This window comes from Panthera pardus, unplaced genomic scaffold, assembly GCF_024362965.1.
Source record: "Panthera pardus isolate Hobbes unplaced genomic scaffold, ASM2436296v1 HiC_scaffold_16, whole genome shotgun sequence".
Classification (NCBI taxonomy): domain Eukaryota; kingdom Metazoa; phylum Chordata; class Mammalia; order Carnivora; family Felidae; genus Panthera; species Panthera pardus.
Window position 1 is genome coordinate 41143570 of NW_026526721.1, and position 20706 is coordinate 41164275.

The 20706-nt window shown below is 38.0% G+C and overlaps 1 protein-coding gene and 1 long non-coding RNA gene across 4 annotated transcripts in view; one reads left to right on the forward strand and one right to left on the reverse strand.

Annotated features, from left to right (window-relative positions):
• Positions 1-437: 437 nt before the first annotated feature.
• On the reverse strand, positions 438-19052 carry LOC109255345 (uncharacterized). The gene is made up of 3 exons (XR_002075190.2): positions 18493-19052; positions 8108-8241; positions 438-502 (listed from the first exon to the last, which is right to left on the reverse strand). It is a non-coding gene; the product is annotated as an uncharacterized LOC109255345 (long non-coding RNA).
• Positions 10943-20706, forward strand: part of EPHA3 (EPH receptor A3) — a 355221-nt gene continuing 345457 nt past the window's right edge. Inside the window, exon 1 of one of the 3 annotated variants that reach the window (XM_019429956.2) lies at positions 10943-11238. In XM_019429956.2, coding sequence (XP_019285501.2) covers positions 11151-11238 — 88 coding nt within the window. In that variant the 5' untranslated portion in view covers positions 10943-11150. Of the gene's footprint in view, positions 11239-18156; positions 18283-20706 lie in introns of those variants that run through there. The other 2 variants (XM_019429955.2, XM_053903238.1) reach the window with 2 other exon arrangements.

The window sequence follows — 20706 nt, forward strand, 5'->3', positions numbered from 1 at the left end:
AAAGGAAAATTAACAAATCAAGTTACTAGGTAGAATGTTGAAGTCTGACATAAAATGAATCCAAAAAAAAGGACAAAGCAGAACAATAAAAAAACAAAACTTTAAGTATATTGCATGAATGTGAATTATATTTTCATTCATTCAAAAAATATTGATTGCAGACCTACAATGTGCCAGTACTATTCTAGATGCTTGGAAGACAGCAGTGAACAAAACAGACCAAAATCTTTGCTCTCCTGGAATTTATATTTTATTTACTAATTGCACAGTGTTTTGGATGAACTCATCTTTTGGCAGGCTCAAATGTTGGTTACAGGTGGTCTGTAGGCTACTTAGCATTCATAGACATCATTTTATTTCGAACAATGTAGTATTCTGGACTTCATCAGGCTTGTCATAATATAGTATGGTGTTTCTTAGTTATAGTTATGGTGATATGGCATATCAGTCCATCAATGAAGTGTCTCCACCACCACATCGAATATAGTTCTAAGTTAGAAGACTGTAAAACAAGGACATTGTTATATATTGTGGAGGTTGTACCAACTTTCACTCTGAAGTGTATTAAAAATAGATAATTCATGTTTTTACAGTAAAGATAGAAAAGTTCATATTTCTAAGTTAGGGATGTTTTCCTCCAGTGAAAAAGCTCATCCCCACAAGAATTTCTGTACCTGTACCCGTGTGACTGGGTGGCTCAGTCAGTTAAGCCTCTGACTCTTGGTTTTAGTTCAGGTCATGGTCTCACAGTCCGTGAGTTTGAGACCCGAGTAGGTCTCCATGCTAGCAGTGTGGAGCCTGCTTGGGATTCTCTCTCTCCCTCTCTTCCCCTCTCCAAATCACGCCTGTGCAGGGGCATGCACTCTTTCCTTCTCTCTCTCTCTCTCTCTCAAAATAAATAAATAAACTTCAAAAAAATTACAAATAAATAATTTTCTATATTCCTTCAAAGAGTGTATCATGTCTCTCTTGAGAATCATGATGGGGTGAGTCACTTTTACTGTTGGGAGCTAGACATATTCCACAGGAACATCAGGTATATTGTTGCCCAAAAAGGATTTGGACATGTGGTCTATACATTTTTATTTTGATCTGTTCTTGAAGATGCAAACCTTTATATTTAAAGTGCTAAAACAAGATTATTCAGCGTTTGCTATAGTCGTTGCTCTCTGCAATGCCTTTACCATAAATACTACAGATGAGCCCATCTTCTGTCTGCCATATGCGCCATACAGATGACTATCCATTTTGGAGCTCCTGTTTCATTGTCATTTTTATCATATTCCCTTAGTTTTTTCAGTACATTTTACTAATTCATATAATTTGTATATGTTGTATATCTTACATGCATTCTCATTATCCATTTTAATGGAGAAATTTAATGAGGAAACTGCATAGAAGAGAGAATGGTAAAGAATAATAGATGGCTCAGTTGATTAAGCATCCGACTCTGGCTCAGGTCATGATATCACGGTTCACAAGTATGAACCCCGCATGGGGCTCTGTACTGACAGCTCAGAGCCTGGAGCCCGCTTTGGAGGCTGTGGCTCCCTCCCTCTCTGCTCCTTCTCCACTCACGCTCTCTCTTTCTCAAAATTAAATAAACATTAAAAAAAGAAGAAGAAATTGTGTCACTCGTCTCAGCATCTTTTAGTGTAGAAATGAGTAGGTTTACCTGGAGCAGAAATTAAATGTGAGACTTTGTTTTCTTGATTCTTTAGGGTTATGATGAATTCATCATAGGGTCCAGATACAGTAAGTAAAAGCATGTTATATGATCATATAAAACTCACACGTAAGCATCCATAACCCTCCGTAATTACTACCAATCAGGAAACTAATCAAACTAAACCTAAAAATAAAGTTGTGCTAATTCCTGTGAAGACCTCTGCTTTTTTGTCAAGGAGCTGATCTGAACACCTGAATCCTCAGCTGCGGTGGCCACTGCTTCTGCAGAGCCCTCTAGTGGAGTGCATGACCTATAGCAATTTCCTAAGCCAGAGGCTTGACTAAAAAATCTTTCACGAAATCGAGTGAAGTGAGTGCTGGCAGATGATTATCACTCCTTCGTGTGTTTCGATGTGACGTACCTCCAACAGGCAGATTTCCTATATGTGAACTTGACTTGTAAATTTATTGTACTCTAAGGTGAATTTAAAAAAGACTCACGTTTTTACTTGGGGCTTTACTTGTATGAGTGCTTCAAAAAGTAACTCTTGAATATTTAAGCCCCAACTAAGTAATAGAAATGGCTAAGTGAGTACCCTTGGAATAATAAGAATACAACATGCATATTTTGAATACTTTCATTGCCATAATTAAGAACTGGAGGAGGGTCTCTTATTTTTCTAGAAGAAAACGTATGTCATTAGTATATTTGTAATTAAATGTTTTAGAAGCCATCCCTTTTACTTTGATTCAGTTTTAAAATTAATTTCTTTGGAGCTTCAAATAAATATGTAAAATATGTATTTTTTAATTTAAAGAAATATGTTTGGATATCTAAAAACCTAGAGTTTAAAACAGAAGTAGCTTCCATTTTAATTTGGGAAATACTGCAGGGGTAAAGATGACTGACATTAAGATGTGGATTACCTGTCACATTTTAAATTATTTATCATTATTTAACCACTGTATTGATGTGACATAATAGGGATCACTGACCCATAGCACAGTCGAGGAGACAAATTGGAATAGCAGGTGAGGTTATTTGGGCACTTGTGGAAACCAGAGCATCCGTGAAAAATCGCAAATGTTTGACACTGTTGAATATAAGATCCCTATGACTTAATATGGATTATTTTTCCGGTTCCCAGCTGAATTGACGACTATGGTTAGACAAGCACATAATCAGTTAATTTTTCTGTATTGAGTAATTCTATTTTATGTTCAGGCTTACAAGATACTTGAGAAACAAAATTGAAGCCATGTGTTCTCAAAATACTTCTATACAGAATAGTCAATAACCCTTTATCAAATTTTGCTTTTGGTCAAAAAAATGCTCTGGTTGCACTTACATTTTTACCTGAGCCATAATTATAACTTACACACACACACACACACACACACACACACACAGACACACACACATATGTACACATATATGACATCATTAAAAAATTCTCTTCAATCTATAAACTATATTTCTATTACTTGTTTTACCAAACTACATATCAGTATATCAAGAAAATTAAAATGCTCATTTGTAATTAAAATTAATCCATTAAAAATGAGGGACATTACTTTTTCATCTTTAGATAAATGTCCTAATACTTGTAAACACAAATTCATTTCGTATTAAGTCATGGGTTTATTTTTACAATGGTTTTCTTATGCTTGTTAAGCTTTGCAAGTCCCTCGGATAGTTTAAATTTGGCATCAATACATATGTTGAGAAATTATTATCAAACTGTAATTATCACATATTCAACATATCTGAAGTAAAATGAAAGAGACTATTATACACTATTGGGTTGAACAGTGTCGTCTCTCTTCTAGATAATGTTTGATATTTACTTTGTCATTTAAGAACTTAAAATATTGGGCAGACAATTCATACCCTTGAAACAGTTCAATAACAATGAAGATCGGTATATTATAAAATGATTACAAGAGTGATCTAGATAAAAGTGAACTAAGAGTTAACAATAATGGTGAATTAGTCTTGACTACTTACCTTCAAGAAGAGAGGGATTTAGGATACTAGAGTATCATTTAACTACTTTGTGGGAGCATTAGGTTTATCTTGAAATTTATTGGGAGATGAAGTTGAACCTATTGGGCCACGTATTCCTGTATTTTTACCATCTGACTTAAAAAAATTTTTTTTAACGTTTATTTATTTTTGAGACAGAGAGAGACAGAGCATGAAAGAGAGAGGGTCAGAAAGAGGGAGACGCAGAATCTGAAACAGGCTCCAGGCTCTGAGCCGTCAGCACAGAGCCCGACACGGGGCTCGAACTCACGGACCGCGAGATCATGACCTGAGCCAAAGTCGGATGCTTAACCGACTGAGCCACCCAGGTGCCCCAACCATCTGACTTTTTGATATGTTCCTGCTTATATTTAAATATACATATACACATATTTATGCTAATTTTCCAAACAAGATCTACGTATTCTAGAACTCTGCCGTACAAAGTGTTGTCAGACCTGCAGAAGACAGGGCGTAGGAACTTGAGGGAATGCATAATCTCAGGTCCTGTGCTTGATTTCCAAAATCAGAGTCTGCATTTGTGCAAGCTCCCCAATCTTCTGTATGTTAAAGATTGAGACCTCCTGCTCTAGAAAACTTGGCTGGATAGAGCATCAATATACCATTTCCTTCGTGCGTGTGCACGTGTGAATGTGAGTGTATATATGTTTATGAATGTATAAGTGTGTGTAAATATATATGGTTAAGTCCCAAAATGGGCTTACAAGGACAATGATGTAGGTTCTGCTTCAGCCAAATGCTCCCTTGTCCCTCAACCACCTCAAGCCCCCTGCGCTCTTGCTCAGAGTTTTCTCAGAGCTTTGGGATGTTTTCCTTAGATTTTAAGATGAACTCTTGGCTTGTTTTGACTGGTTTTTGGCAAGGGAAATGGAAGACTAGGAAGTAATGGTAGTACTAAAATCTGTTTTTTAAAGTAGAGAAATGTTTCAGAGGTAGTTATAAAAGTGAGTGTAAGCGTATGTTTTAAACAGCATTGGTCAATCCTAGCAAGCCACATATGTGATCTTTTTTTCTTTTTTCTTTTTCTTTTGACGCTTTATAACAATTGAGTGAAATCCTTCTAATTTACAATTAGCATTTTTCAATGAATTCAGGCATGCTAATTTTTATATTGACTGCATAAACCTGTATGTTTAAATTTGAGATATGTTAATTCGGTGGATATCGGTTAAAATACAGCAAATTGATTTGTGCAGCCCACTGTGACTATTTTCAAGTCCAAAATTTAGTAACTGTCCCAAAAAATCACAACCCTTCGTGAAGTTTTCTTGGATTATTCTGTTCCAATAACCCTCAAACACTTAGGTAATGGAAGTTTTCCCATAAAGTTCCTCATAAGTATTTTTTCTAATGTTTTCTTTGCATCCTGGCAAGGGCTCTCAGACACTTTCCTTATTGTTGCCTTTGACTGCAGGAACATAATGAAGTCAGTAATGTTTTAGTCTTTCTCTAACTGTAAAATGATAAGCTCTAAAGAATTTTGCAGCTCCAAGTGTGAACTTTTTTGGGTAGGGATTCCCAGTCCTTTGGTCTTTCCATTAACGGGAAAAAATCTTACTGTTGTTGCTGTTGATTCTCTCCTTTCCCGAAATTTTCATTTTTCTTGTCATCTCCAACCCATTCTTTCCTTACCTTTCTTTTATAACATTTACTCCTACTCAATTAATTCTGATAATTATACACCCTCCGTCTGCCTTTTGAATATTTTATTTGACAGAATTGATTCTCCCCTGATGTTTATGACCTTTCTGGACAATTTCATCTATTCCAGTGGATTAAGCTACTACCAATTCACTAATCATTGTTTAACTTACAGTGTCTAACCTCCCCTCCCTTCTGGGTTTCTTATTTTCTAACTTCTGGCTTGAATATCTACCCTTGCATCTTGCCATGTCCTAAACAGAGGCTGTTATTTTCTCACCTTTACTCCATATCCCCAATTTGAGCCACGAAATTCCTCATCAATAATTGTATCACTCGTCAACTAAGCACATAAGAGAGATATCTTACAAGCCTCTTGCATTTTTTAACATTTTTAAAAAAATGTTTATTTATTTAATTTGAGAGAAGGAGAAAGAGTGTGAGCGAGGGAAGGGCAGAGAGAAGGAGAAAGATAGTCTCAGGCATGTCAGCGTTGTCAGCGCAGAGCCCAAGGGATGTGGGGCTGGAACTCACAAACCGTGAGATCATGACCTGAGCTGATATCAAGAGTGGAACCCTTGGGGTGCTTGGGTGGCTCAGTTGGTTGAGTGTGGGATTTCGGCCCAGGTCACGATCTCTCAGTTTGTGAGTTCAAGCCCAGCGTCTGGCTCTGTGCTGACAGCTCAGAGCCTGAAGCCTGCTTCGGATTCTGTGTCTCCCTCTCTCTCTTCCCCTCTCCCATTCATGCTCTGTCTCTATCTGTCTCAAACATAAGTAAACATTTAAAAAAATGTGGAACCCTTAACCGAGCTGCCCTGAGCCACCCGGGCGCCCAAGCCCGTCCCATTTTTTAACATTCTCATTACCCTTTGCTTTCTCCTCATTTAGGCATGCCTTCTCCTCTAAGTTTACTTTCTTGAAAGAGTAGTACATTTACTATTTCTACTTCCTTTCTTTCCATGTACTCCTTTAGCTCAATCTATGTGCAGCAGACTCATTACTCCTCTAGAACTGCTACCATCCAAGTCATCAAAACCTTCAGCTGTCAAATCCAACTGTTATTCTTCAGTCAGTATCTTATTGAATATGTTCCTTGCAGGCACCGTTGACCATGAATTCTTTGTGAAACTCTTAAAAAGTTTTAATAATATGCTAATCTCTTCCGGTTCTTTGTTCTGCTCTATTTCTGCCTGTCTTTTAAATATTGGTATATGCTAGGGTTTCATCCTTGGCCAACTGATCCTTCTGTCAACACTTTGCTTATATGGAGGAACCTACTTATTTTTTTTTAAATAGTTATTATTTGTAAATGAAATTATTCCCAAAGGTACAGCACCAGTGAAGGTCTTTGTCTCCTAATTTTTCATCTATTCCTGGTTTTCCCGCAAGCCACTTGATGTAAAATACACCCAAAATACAAATTGTTGTACCCACACCAATCTTCTTTGATTTTGTATTGCTGACTGCCTCTTCACTCAAGCCACAGATTGAGAGGCCTCCCAGATGCTTGTATCCACTTCACTTCTTATAATCAATAATTATGAAGTTATGCCAATTTCCCCTACTTATATTTGTGTGCCTGCTCAGGATCGGACCTTCTAGATCTCTCTGCTAGATATAGATAAAAAATGTATGGAATGCTTCTAATATGTGAGGCACTAGGCTTAGACTTTCTCTCTACCATCGTAAAGCTTATCTAATCCTTACAACATCCCTATCAAATAGGATCTGTTATTATTAGAGTTTTACTAAGGGTCACAGAGCAAGAGCCCTGTTAGGGTTAGTCTGACTCAAGAGCCCCACTGCTATCTCCACATGATATTGGCTATGCTGTTGCAGAGGGATCCTAATTGGTCTCTTGGCTCCTAATTGGTGTTTTTGCTTCCATTCTACTCTCCGGATTTAAGTATGTCAAAATGATCTTTTTAAAATGCAAAATGAATAGGTCTCTACATCACCTTCAAGTCCAAGCTCCTTAGAAGAGTTCACAAAATTCTTTATAACCTTACGCTTTCCTATTCTTCCTGTCTCCTCTCTTCATATCCCCTCACCCCACCTCAAAATCTATGCTCCAGTAATAGAGGTATGTGTCATTTCCTCCCCAAAGCATGCTTTTGACGCTTATTCTCTCTTTTCATCTTCTCAGGACTCTTCTCCCCCGCACTGTGAAAATATTCTACTTGTATGTAACACTTGCTATCATGTGATTCTAAGTTATTTAAAGGGCAGGGACAAGGTCTTTTTCACGTTTTTACCCTCAGTGTCTAACACACAATCAGTTACGTGGTCGGCATTCACATTCTGTTGAACTGAAATACTAGTTTCAGTATTCAGGTGAACTAAATATTGCAGATATCTGTCATCTCCCTCTTCCTCAAACCCGAAATTCAGCTTTTCCTTGGGGAATAGTGTTTGTTTGACCTCAGACATGTATCTTAATTTCATCTTGTATTTTCATTCTTTTTGTTAGATTGTACTTCAGTTCCATGTTACTTTAGTTTTACTTTTATTATTATGTTTTTAAATGTTTATTTGTTTTTAAGAGAGAGAGAGAGAGAGAGAGAGAGAGAGAGAGAGAGAGAGAGGATCCAATCCAAAGCAGGCTCTGTGCTGACAGCAGAGAGCCCGATGTGGGGCTTTAACTCACAAACTGATCATGACCTGATCATGACCTGAGCCGAAGTCAGAGGCTCGACCAACTGAGCCACCCAGGTACCCCTAGTTTTATTTTAAAATTGCCTCAGATCTCACCATTTGGACTCTGATTTTCCCTCTTTCATGTTCAGCAGTGGTTCTCAAATGTCAGGATCACCACAAGGATCAACTGAAGAGCTTGTCAAGTTGCAGTTCTTGGGTCCCAACCTCAGAGGTTCAGTTCAGTAAGTCTGTGGTGGGCAGAAGGGATATGCACTTTTTATTATTTAAAAATTTTTTTAATGTTTATTTATTTTTGAGAGAGAGAGAGAGAGAGAGAGAGAGAGAGCAGAGGAGGGGCAAAGAAAGAGGGAAGCACAGAATCAAAGCTCTGAGCTGTCAGCACAGAGCCCAACAAGGGGCTCAAACTCACGCACCGGGAGATCGTGACCTGAGCTGAAATCGGATGCTTAACCGACTGAGTCACCCAGGCACCCTGGGTTATGCAGTTTTAAAAAGCATTACAGATACTTGCATAGCAGGTGGTCCATATACCACAGGTGGAGACACTGCTCTGTGCTATCAATAGCATTTCTTCCTGAAACCCAGACAGGATAAGTTATTACTTGTTGAAATACTTTTGGTGTCTCTCCTTTGTCTAGGATACATTGTAAAATCACTGACATGTGGCATAGGAGTTTCTACAGTTTCCAGTCTGCCTTTTGGAGAACATCTCCCAGCACTCTGTCCCCACCCTTACTTCCTTGTATCCTAACCCTTTTTGTATCGTACATTCTCTATGTTCTATGCATGTTCTATGTTCTCTATGTGCCAGCTGCATTCTCTTGCCCTTACTTGGAAACTATTATTGTTTATGTTATACCTGCCTGTCTGCACTGCCTTCTGATCCACTGTTCCAATTACTGAGCTTCTAATCATCCTACAAGATCTACCTCAAGTATTACTTTCTCCATGCGGGCATCCTTGAAATAGCTGCCTTCTCCTCTAGCCTTTGCTCTTATCTTTGGCCAAATTTAATGTTCGCTCTGTTTGCTGATGTCACTCTTTTATACATCTATCCAGAATGCCACTCAGACTGTGGAAACTCTTTGATGTCTCTTGACTTAGAGAGTCTATAATTGAGAGATCTTACATTGTTTATATTATATTCCTGCAATTACATTATAATTGCTTTTTACGTATTTTCACACTATCGTAGCTTCCCTCAAACATGAAGGCCTCTTTCCACAGTGACAGTAGTTAATTGTGAAGAGAGAAGCAGTGTGAGGGGAAGCCAATGTATGTGGCTATCAGCACATGGGCGTATTTTTCTAAAATATTTATAAGTCGTCATTCCAAATAACACTTTATTTTCTTTCAAGTTTCAGGAAAATTTTATCTAGCCCTAGAACAATAGAACAGTGCCTTATGGAAAGACTCGAGTTGTGCTGCAACTTTTAAAAAAATGCCAGAGTCACCATTATCTGAGCCCTCTGTTCAGTATCTGTCAGTATTTTCAATTCTGACAGACTTGGCACTTGAAGAGGGTTCCACAGCCTCTGGTGACATAACGTGGGAAGAAGTTAGAGATACAAAGTAACAAGGCATACATAGAAAGCAAGCAGGGCCACTCTCCCAGTCACTTCCTCTACCCACCTCCCAACCCCCCATCCCAGCCAACAAGCTCTCTTCAGAGGCCCTGAATTTCAATTCATGTGAAAATGGGGTTCCCTCATCAAAAACATAGCGTTTGTGGAAGGACTATGTTTTGGTGAGGTCTTTTCAAACCCTTATTTAGATTTAGATTCCCCAACCTAGGGCTCTAAAATTCATCACTGATCTTAAAATTGTCCACCTATCTTTACTTTCTGGAGTTGTGCAAAGAATGGAAGTCTCGGGTTCTGTTTGGAGTAGCAAAAGACAGATGAGGAGGAGGAGATTTGAGTAATCGTTTTCCGGGGGATGTTTTAAAGATAAGTGAAGAGAGCTCTCCAAATATAAATCACAAAATTATTTAGCTGAAGTCGGTTGCAATTGTATTGCCCGACATGGGCAAGCGTGGTGTAAAGTGAGCAAGTGCAAGGACACTATGATTTAGCCATTGGAGTTGGAACGTAAAAGAACATCCAGCTATTATCAGATTGCAAGTGGCTGAAAAGCTGAATGGGGGACTGTGAAATATGCCATGTTTATCTCACAGATCCCAGAGATCCTAACATAGATGGTGAAGTGGGGGGGAGGGGGGTGATGTGTTGCCAAGGACTTCAGATTTGATTTGTATTACTCTTATTTACACCCACAGCACAGAAAGAATAAATGCTGCCCGGCAGCCACTCCTAGGGCTGGGTCTGCTCACTTCCTTAGCATGGTGAAGGTTACGCCCCAGTTTGGAAAACTAAAGTACAACAAATGTACACTGAAATCCCTGTGCCAAATCTATTGAAAGCCCTGATACCATTTGGTGTAGAACTGAAAAGACTTTCTGATCTGAGGTGTGTCTAAGTGTCCTTCTGGACCACAAAGGACTCATAAGAGTTATGATTACATTGAACATAGCAAAGGAATAATCCTAATTTTCCTTTGAATTACACAACCATCTTTAATTTTTTTTTTTTTTTTAATGAAAGGCTCCTGCTCTTTTACTACAAACATCTTCTGACATTTCAGTTTCTTTTTCGCTCACACTGCCATATGACATTCCTATCAGGGTTTCTGGTTTCTTCAGGGAATTAACCTACAGAGCATGTATAGCAAACAATAAAATAGCTGCTTTTCAATGAAAATAAGGAGCGGGTGTTTTTCCCTCCCTTCCACTGCTTTCTGCCACTGCCCCATCACAACTTCTGGATTTCCTGCCTATTGGCGGCGCCCCCCAGCCCCACCCCTAGCTCCCCAGTTCAGTGCTTCAGAGCAGTTTGCGAGCCTCGGCGGGCTGTTCCTTCCCCTACAGCGCTTACTTCCGACGGCACTAGGACCCAGGGAAGTCCCTGAGCGAGGTTCGAGGAAAGGCAGCCAGACTCCTCCTTATCTCCAGTGTCAAACTTGACATCAGCCTGCGAGCGGAGCATGGTAACTTCTCCAGCAATCAGAGCGCTCCCCCTCACATCAGTGGCATGCTTCATGGAGATATGCTCCTCTCACTGCCCTCTGCACCAGCAACATGGATTGTCACCTCTCCATCCTCCTCCTTCTCAGCTGCTCCGCTCTCCATTGCTTTGGGGAACTGATTCTCCAACCTTCCAATGAAGGTAAGCCAGGTAGAGCAAACTGCCCTGCCCCGCAGAGCTAACGCTCTTCAAAGCACGTTCTCCCTGAAACCTTTTTAGGTCGTTAAGGTGCCTCAGAATAAAGCAGTTTGCTCTGAGAGTAAACTAAAGATGTGCTTTTATTTTCCGGTGTCTTCTAAAAGACTTTAAGAGAGAATTTTGGATTGCCTAAACCTAAAATGTGTTTTTAATCTGATACCAATTCAAGCAATTACCTTGTTGGCTAATTTTAAGCAGAAAGAAAGAAACATCCTCCAGTTTTACAACCCACGATGCTAATTGCCAAATAGCCGTGGCAGTATTTTATTTTCTAATTATGACCATGTAGTACTCTGAGAAGTTTAAAAGAAAACCCAACCCTCCTCGCTAGATTCTTTAGTATGTTCAAAGGTAATGACAGGTTGTTTCTACTTAGGATCATGGCATTTATGAATGGACTAAAGGGAAATCAGAGTTTGTTGAAGCTGATGGTGTGTGTGTGTGTGTGTGTGTGTGTGTGTGTGTGTGTGTGTGTGTGTTTATATTGCAATAGCCTTATTGAAGTGATGTGTATCCCGCCAGGCGATGGTTTGCTCTATGGTACAGGTTCTAATGAGCAGCATATGCCACATTAACATAAGTAATATTTGCAGGAATTACAATAAGCTTAGATTGGATTCTCTTTGTTTAAGGGTTTATATACGAATAAGGGAATGTACTTGATGAATAGTGAAAATCTCTTGGGTAGGTATAGTAAATAACTGAATGGAAAATTAGAGAAATAATGTCCATATGCAGCAAATGGCATTTCCTGATGTTGGGTTATTTATTTTCTTCCTAATGGGCATTCATCCCTTTTCAATGGACTAAAGTGCAAATGTTACATTGAGGACACCAATGTTTCCTATAAGATTGTGTATTTGATAGATACATTGCTTTTTTCATGTATACTTTTTGTGATCTATTCCTAATGATTTGTGAATACAATCACTGACTCTTAAGACAAAGTTCTCTAAATAATTGATTGCTTTAAAGCAACACTTACAACTTTGCCTCTTAATCATTTTGAACTTATAACAGTAACGTTTAGCAACCTGTTTTGCAGTTTAGTAATACTGAGAAATTGATGTGAAATCCTTCACTATATACTATGCCACTAAAAATATATCAAGCCAATGCTGTTGTATGTTGTATGCATTATTTTAAAAAGACAAGTAAATACTCAAAATGTTTAGAAACTTTTCATTGAATCTGAACACTGCCTCTCATATTTACTGACCTACTTTCATTGCTAATAGAGCAGTTTAATTTTGTTCTTTCCTTAGTGACTGTCTTTATCAATTTGGCAGATTTCATTAAATTTTTCTGTGTCTTTTTTTAACTGGGAAAGTGAGAATTCTAAAATATAAGGATCAAGAAAATCATCTGATAACCTAGAAGTGACTTTTTTTTTTTTTTTTACAAATCAAATTAAAATCTTTATTGGAAAGTAATGGTCAATAATTTTTCATTGAATGAAAGGCAGGAGTAATCATTTGTATAATGAGTAACATATTAGTAAGTTAAAATTAGTGTTTGTTTAATCTCCTTAATTTTTGAAGATATTAAAGAATTGACAATAACTAGAAGTATAGTAATGTTATTCCCGTATTGCTATGATAATTGTATTTCTCCAGATGGAATATTTATAAACTATTTAGATAATGGATTTTGCTGAATTAATAATGCACAGGGATAGAGCTGAGAGTGAGTATTTTTGATGAAAACATAACCTTTCAGTAAATTGCAAGAGGAAAAAAAGATCCTTTATTTAAACTTATTCATGCTTATATAAAATTAATGAATACTAATTTAATGAAACAGGAATAATCAAATGTAAATTGTCTTTAAGCCACACCTTGTATATGTTTCAATATATAATGTATATAATATTATGCTGGCAGGGATGTATGTAGAAAGGGAAATAGATGCAGAAAACTGACACAATTACATTTAATTTGTTTGGATAAAAGTTTATCCATTGTTCGTGGGATTATTCTTTCCAGATCATGTCCTATGGATAGTGTCTCCTTTCCCTCCTGAGGTCATGAAGGGAAGCTCTGGAACAAAATTTAAAATGAATGATTTACCTTGAGAAATATTTGAGTGTAGTTTTAAATATTAATGTAATAGCTTAGGTCTTAATAGTTGAGATTAACAACATGAAAAGTGAAAACCCCAAGTATGTGCCAAGATTTCCATGCAATTCTTCTAACAATGTCATTTGAATAGAAAGTCATGCTTCTGAAAATTCATATATCATAATAATGATAAAATGAATCTCACTAATATAGCTTTCTGATACAAGTTTTGAGAATAGACATATAAAATACTAGGTTGCATTTAAAATACTATGCTAAAAAGTATACTTACTGTACATTTACTAGAAATTTACTAGTAAAATTTACTAGAATTTATTTCACAGTCTTCTATGGAGTTAGGTATGATAGAACTAAAAGGGAACAAACAGAAGCCATTGAGTTAATTGCTTGCCCCTGTGTGATTTTTTTTTAATTTGAGACTTGATAATTAAATTGCAATATTAAAATGCCATGGGTCTCTGATAAAGCAATTTTTTAAAAACTTAGAAAAAGTTTAATCTGAACTTGCCTTTTATTAATCCAGTTACAAATAACTTTCTAATATGCTTTCAAGAAAATGACTCCAGGTGATATTTTCTATCACTGGCCTCCTCAATGGTAATAGATTATTCATAATTTCAATGATCACTTTAACAATTGGCCTATATACTTAAACAGAAACTTTATTAACGCTGCACAGAACTTTATTAAAATCTTATCAGATCTCTGTTTACATGACACGCCAACAGAAGACTTCCAATGGGAAATCAACTACTCATGGCAAAATTGGATTGCTATACTACGCATTATTTTAAAAGTTCATGTTTGCTCCCTATTGTAATCCCAAATGGATGATAATAATGGTAAATAAAATAACTTTGGAAAATGGTTAAAATTTGATATAAAGTGAAGTATCAATCTCTTTAGCATTGGATAAAGTACTCTCTTTAAACACTTTTCTACATTTGAAGGAGTCTGAGGCAGAATGAACTGCTTATTCATCAGTACATAATGCATTAAGTCATTTTTCTGTCCAAAAGCATTTGTAAATTAGATTAATGTTTATCTATAGAGCTCTTTACACTGGAAATCAGAGTTTTCAAAGTAAGAGTGGATAAAATTAAATCTGCATATTTATATGCTACTTATTTTGGGAGACTTTTATTGGAGTGTCTGGGACACTATATCTATGAAATGTATTTCACTGAACGTAAATCTCCCAAGTACTAGAGGTGACTATGCTATTGTTCAAAGTTTAAAATTAAAATTTGCATATGTACACTGTATGTCTCCTTTTGAATATTAAGCAAATGTTTGAGACAGCCATTTAGATAATGGATTATTACCTTTTTAAAAATTACTATAAATTGGCATCACTTTTCATATATAAACACTTATCCTTAAACAATAATACATTGTGATTGAAATCTTTATAGAGTACTAAGCTGTCATATCTTTATAGGTTTTTCTTTTTAAAGAGGGTTTACATTTGCTTTTAATAGCATTTCATCACACTAGACTAAATAATTGAATGCATTATACATTTTTGTAATTTAATAGCTCCCCTAATAGCTAACCCCCCCACCCCCAACAGTTATAACTATGCTATTTGCCTGGAGGTAGGAGAAACCTTAATTTCACTATTTTATAACCCACAACAGTTAACACTTGACCTAGGTCATTAACAGGATTATCAGCAAATTTGTTTAAGCTTTTACTGACAACCCGAATTGCTACGATAATATTTTGATTGTGCCGGAAAGAAACTTCTTGTAACCTCTCAAAATCTATCATGAAATTAATTCATTCTGAATCTTTATCTTTCCAAAGACTAATATTGATAATAATAATCCAAGTGAGAAAAATGTCCACTTCAATATCCCATTCTGCTCACTCTTGTGTTCCATATATCACACCATTCTAAAACTTGTCATAAATGAGCAATTAAAACTTCTTTTAAATAATACATATTCTGGCAATAACAATAGATTTATAAATACAAACCAGCTATCAAAATTTCAGTTTTATACTTTTTTATTATTGGTACTCTAGTTGATATTGCTTTTCTGCCTGTTTTAAGATTTAAGGTCAATTGGATATATTTATAACTCAGAAACAACTGGAACTATAAAAGGGAAACTACATACATAAAACACTATTGCCACGTGTTACATCATGGTTATATTTATATAAAGTTGTAAGGCTAACAACTGGGAGCAAAAATGAAAAGCACTGAAAATTAATATAAAAATTTTAAACAAAATGTTATACACAATCAAAACTTAAAGGCATTTTTTTAAACGTGGTTTAGTGAGGTTGGGAAGTGTCATGTGATCTTTTTAAATTAATTGAATACAGTAATGGTTTGTGACTTGCTCATGTAAACAATTTAGTAGTTTCACCTTGACTCCAAAGAAACATTGTCTTTAAAGAAAAGGTTTGGTAAAATTCTTCATCGTGTTTATATACTATCCGCACGTTAATATTCAAATTCCGATTTGTTCTTCACCACCTTCACTTCACTATAACTTTCTTTATAAAGATCGCTAAATGTTAAAATTGTTTCTGAAACTTTGGAATTTTTCTGAAATAAAATATATGCAATTTTTAAATATCAAATAATCAGTTACATATGCAAAGGATTTTTAAAGGCAAAACATATTTCCACAGTATATTTGATTTACTAACTTCAACGCAAATAGAGCAAGGACTGTTCTTGAGAGTTACTTTTTCCAAGTCATAAAATCTTCAAGAAAATATTAATAAAACTTTCTACAAATCATCAAAACTCGATAAGTTTTTACATTTACTTACTAAGAAATCTGTGATGTGGGTTACCTTTGATTTTAGTCATTTCCAAAGATTTTGTTTGGCATAAATACTAGATGTAAGAGGAAATATATGTATCTTGGAAGAACACTAAGTTTTACAAATCATTTTCTGTCAAGATCCTCCACTTTATTTTCTAATATACACACTTTTCCTTTACAACATTTAATAAACCTCTTCTTTTAATTCCTGCTTGATAAAAGATTTAGAAAAACAGATGCAGGTGTCCCCTTTTGGGTTGTTTGCAGAGATCTGGATTTTATCACCAGGGAGGGTCAATGCAGGGCTTTTACAAAGTGGACAAGTAGCTTTCCACAGATTGTTCAAATAAAGGGATGACTGGTGGTGTGAAACATTCATTATAGTATTCATCCAGGTATACCAAAAACCAGGACTTGAAATTTGCTTCTCAAAAATTTGGAAACCTTTGATAATTCTTTCCTAACAACTTTAGAAGTAAAAGTAATGTTGTGACTTTTAAAAAATTCAAAGGTTTAGAAGCCACAAATCAAACTAGGAAGATACTCCTGGTGGGAATCAGGATGTGGGACCATGTGCTCCCCTTAATTTTACTCTTTGGGTCTGTTACAAGCCGCCTAGTATCAGGTAGTTCTTGGAATCTGGCAGGAGGTTTTCTCTTGGAAAAGTCTGAAAGTCAGCAAGTATTAGTTTGCCTCCTATCAGCTTTCTTTGAAATAAAAAGTGTGGTGGATTACAAAGAAAAAAAAAAAAAGTCTTTGCAGGCGAAAAAGTTGATTAGAAAGATGGGGAGAGGTAGAGACGTGCAAAGGTTCTAAAACCAATGTTGATATATAAATATTTTGCTTAAAAAGAAAATATTTATCACTTAAAACATCTGGCTAATCAATTTTTATTAAAATCCTAAAAACCTGCACACTGAAAAAGCGTGGGGGGTGGGGGGGGTGGTGGCAGCGGGAGGTTGCGTTGTTTGTTTCTCCTCTAAAGTTTACACAACTTTTGATTTTCCCCCAGAAGAAACTATTTTATCCAGGAAAGTTTTAAGACTGTATGCCAAAGAATGCTTCCCCCTTTGGATGCCTGGGCAAATGCATGTGGAGGGTGGGTGGAATCAAAACCAGTTCAACAAATAAAGCCTCCAACTTGGAGTGATGTTATTAAACTGGAAGCCCTGAGTGTGCAGCCCCCTCCCTCCCTTCATTTTCTAAACCACGTCCTGCTGTTCCAGTCAAAGCAAAGGGTGAAAATCCACATAATCCAAACCAACATGGTGAAGTCAGAATAATAGGCGAAGAAGGAGGGGGGAAACAAGTGGCAGCACTGTACAAACTGTTGTGAATAATCTTAGCCAGGGACTGGGGTGGCCACAGGAGGGGATGACGGCGTTTCTTTTCCTTCGCATTACACCTCCTACATTTGATAATACAGGACCGATTACATGTCAGAAGTGTGCTCTGAGAAATTTTAGGACGCAGCAGGGCTTCGGGGGGTAGTGACAGCAATGTGGCAACCGAGAGAAGAGCAAGCGCTCCTCGCTGCCACCACACCCACCACCAGGGCATCGAAACCGTAAACTATTTCGCCCGCAGGACCAGGCTCGGGGGTGCGGAGGGAAAACGAGGGCTCCCGACAATTCATCACTTTTTCTCTCTGCACGGATTTCAAGATCAAATCATAGAAACTCAACTCTGGGTCTGCGTCCCCCAGCCCCAGCCCTCTGGGGGAGGGGGAGCGGTGGTTCTTTGTGCGCGAGCTTCTCGGCTCCCGGCGGCCGCAGCCCGTTTCCCGAACGCGGCGAGGCGGCGCGGACCTCCCGCGGGCCCGGCCGGCGGCGGGCGGCGGGCGCACGCGGGGCCCCTGCGGCTGCGGACTTCCGCCCGGCGGCGGGGCCGCGCGCGCTCGGACGGGCGGCGGGTGAACGCGAGCAGCGCCAGGGCGCCAAGTTACGCGCAATGAGCGCGGACAGGAGACCCCGGCGGGCGAGAGGTAAACGTGCGCCCTCTGCCTGCTGCCGCGGAGCTGCTGGCTCTCGCAGAGGCGGCGACCTCCTCACCGCCCGGATTCTCCTCACCTGGGGCTCGGGCCCGCCCAGAGAGCGCGGGCGCCCGGGACCCGCCAGGTACGTCCAGACCCGCACCATAGACTTTGACCGGAGATCTTCGTCCCCCGCCCATCGCTACCAGCCAGTCTTTTCAGCTTGGCGTCCGGAAGTGGCGCGGTCTCCTTTCCTTACGAGTTCAGGGACCCACCAGGTGGCAAGTGGAGGAGGGGGATACAGTTCTGCAGGCTTCTAGAACGAACTCCCTGCTGGAAAGCTCCTGGTACCCACCTGCTGCTCAGTTGGGACACACGGGAGCGCCTGAGACGTCCGGTCGTCCTGCTTGCTGTTGTTTGATCCGACCTCTGGGCTATTTGTTGGTCCTTTAGACAACCTTCTTTCCTTCAATTCTTCAGTTGCTAAAACTAAAATGAGGAGTCTCCCCCCCCCACCCCATTTTCTTTAAAGCTACTTATGCCACCTGTTAGGCGCCTTGTGAGAGCAGTTAAGTGGGCGTGTTCCATAAACTTCCCGGTGCACGATTAAAAGTTGTCTGTTTTCTCCTACACGCCTCATATTTGATTGGCACCATTTTATTAAAACGAGATTTTCCCTCTTCCGGTTTTAAGAGTAAAACTGGAATGGGCCAGAGAGGGTGTCTGGGATCACTGCTATCGAGGTAGGTTAGTAGTAGGATGATGCTGATGTTTCTGTGGTTGTGTTGGAACTTCAGTATTTTTCATAAAAGAATTGTTGAATCCAGGGGATTCCGAAACTAAATATGGCCTCAGTGCCATGCCCAACATTGTAATAATAATTGTACAGAGTTGTGCTAGTAGAAAGAATTTTCCCCTACATTATCATTCACTGTTTGCTGGACCTCATTTAATCATTAAGACAGCCCTAAAATAGGTATTATGACATCTTCCATTGTTACAATTGAGGAAATTGAGGAATTGAATCATAATAACGTAGTAACTGAGCCAGACCCGCTTTTGTCTTTGTCTTTTGATTTTAACCTCATATGTTTCCTCATGTACACAGATGCCTATGAATTAGGGAAGCATCCTTCCATTCAGGAAAAGCACTAGCTTTTCAACCGTAATCCTAGTTACTAGCTAATTCGTCCTGTGACTTTGCAAGAATAATTTAGAAATACCCAGAGTAAGAGAGTGAAAAATTGTGCTAAGAAGTGCTTTCAAAAAAGTACTTCAGAGAGTACTTAGAAACTGCATAGTTTTTACACTCAGAAGTTATGATTCTCTACATGGGTGGGGGACACACTAGGAAAATAATTTAAAGAAAATTTGATGTGGTAGAGGAATAGGAAAAAAAAAAAAAAACAATGTCTGTGTTGCCTTTTCTTAACACATTCTTACCTCTGTCTTTCCTTCCGGACTCTCAAACACTCCTTTTTCCTCATGCTGTAAGGATTTTGTCAGGAAATCCATACACAGATTGTAAGGCAATTGTCGCTATACTGTGAATGTTATTATTTAGAGTTTTATATAGTAAAAACTGTGAATCCGTATTGAAATTGTCATAGACGTCAGTAATGGGGGAAATAGAACGTGGTCTAAAAAGTAGACTTTATTCCCTGAGGAAACTTTTCTCTATTTGAAAGATAATTTATAAATTACTTAAGATGAGAAAATAAATTATAATGATTTATCTCCACTTTCATAAAAACACTTGTACTCTATTTAAGTGGAGATATTGAGAAAAGGTAGCTAAAACAGGGTTTTGAAAGGTAGCAAATTAAGTTGAGGGCAATTATATTTTTCACGTGGGTACTTCGGCACATATGTTTTGCATTAATTGCTGCAATAAATTCTGGTAACCTGGCAAAGAGCAAAAACAGCATATTGATGATATCAGTCTTCCAAATCAGAAAGCTGCTTTTAGTATCTTGCTTTCTTCACCGTAGTGTACCAAATAAATAAATACATAATTCTAATGTGTTACCCTTTATGTTTTCAGTGAATGTTTCAACCATTCAAGCTATTGGCACATTTTGCCATAAGCAAAAGTGAGGGCTTAGCAACAAACTTTTTTTGTCTTGCTTTTGGAGAATTAGAGTCCACAGCTACTTGCCCTATTTTTAAATCATTTTATTTATATTTGAGTTCTGGAACTCTCATTCAAGAAAATGTAAACTTGACTTTATAGTCTTCAAACCGATTTGCCTCTTATTTTAATTACAGGACAGGGTCTCAAAAGGTGTAGGAGCAAAGGGTTAAGCCTGAGTTAATGTCATTGCTGATTAATCAGTATCAAAATGGTTTCACCTTGAATTTCTTTTTTTTTTTAATGTTTATTTATTTATTTTGAGAGAGTGAGAGAGATCACGCGTACAAGTTGGGGAGGGGCAGAGAGAGAAAAAGAGAGAGAGAATCCCAAGCAGGCTCTGCACAGGCAATGCAGAGTGGGATGCAGGGCTGGAACCCGTGAACTGGGAGGTCATGACCAGAGCTGAAGTCAGACGCTTAACTGACTGAGCCACCC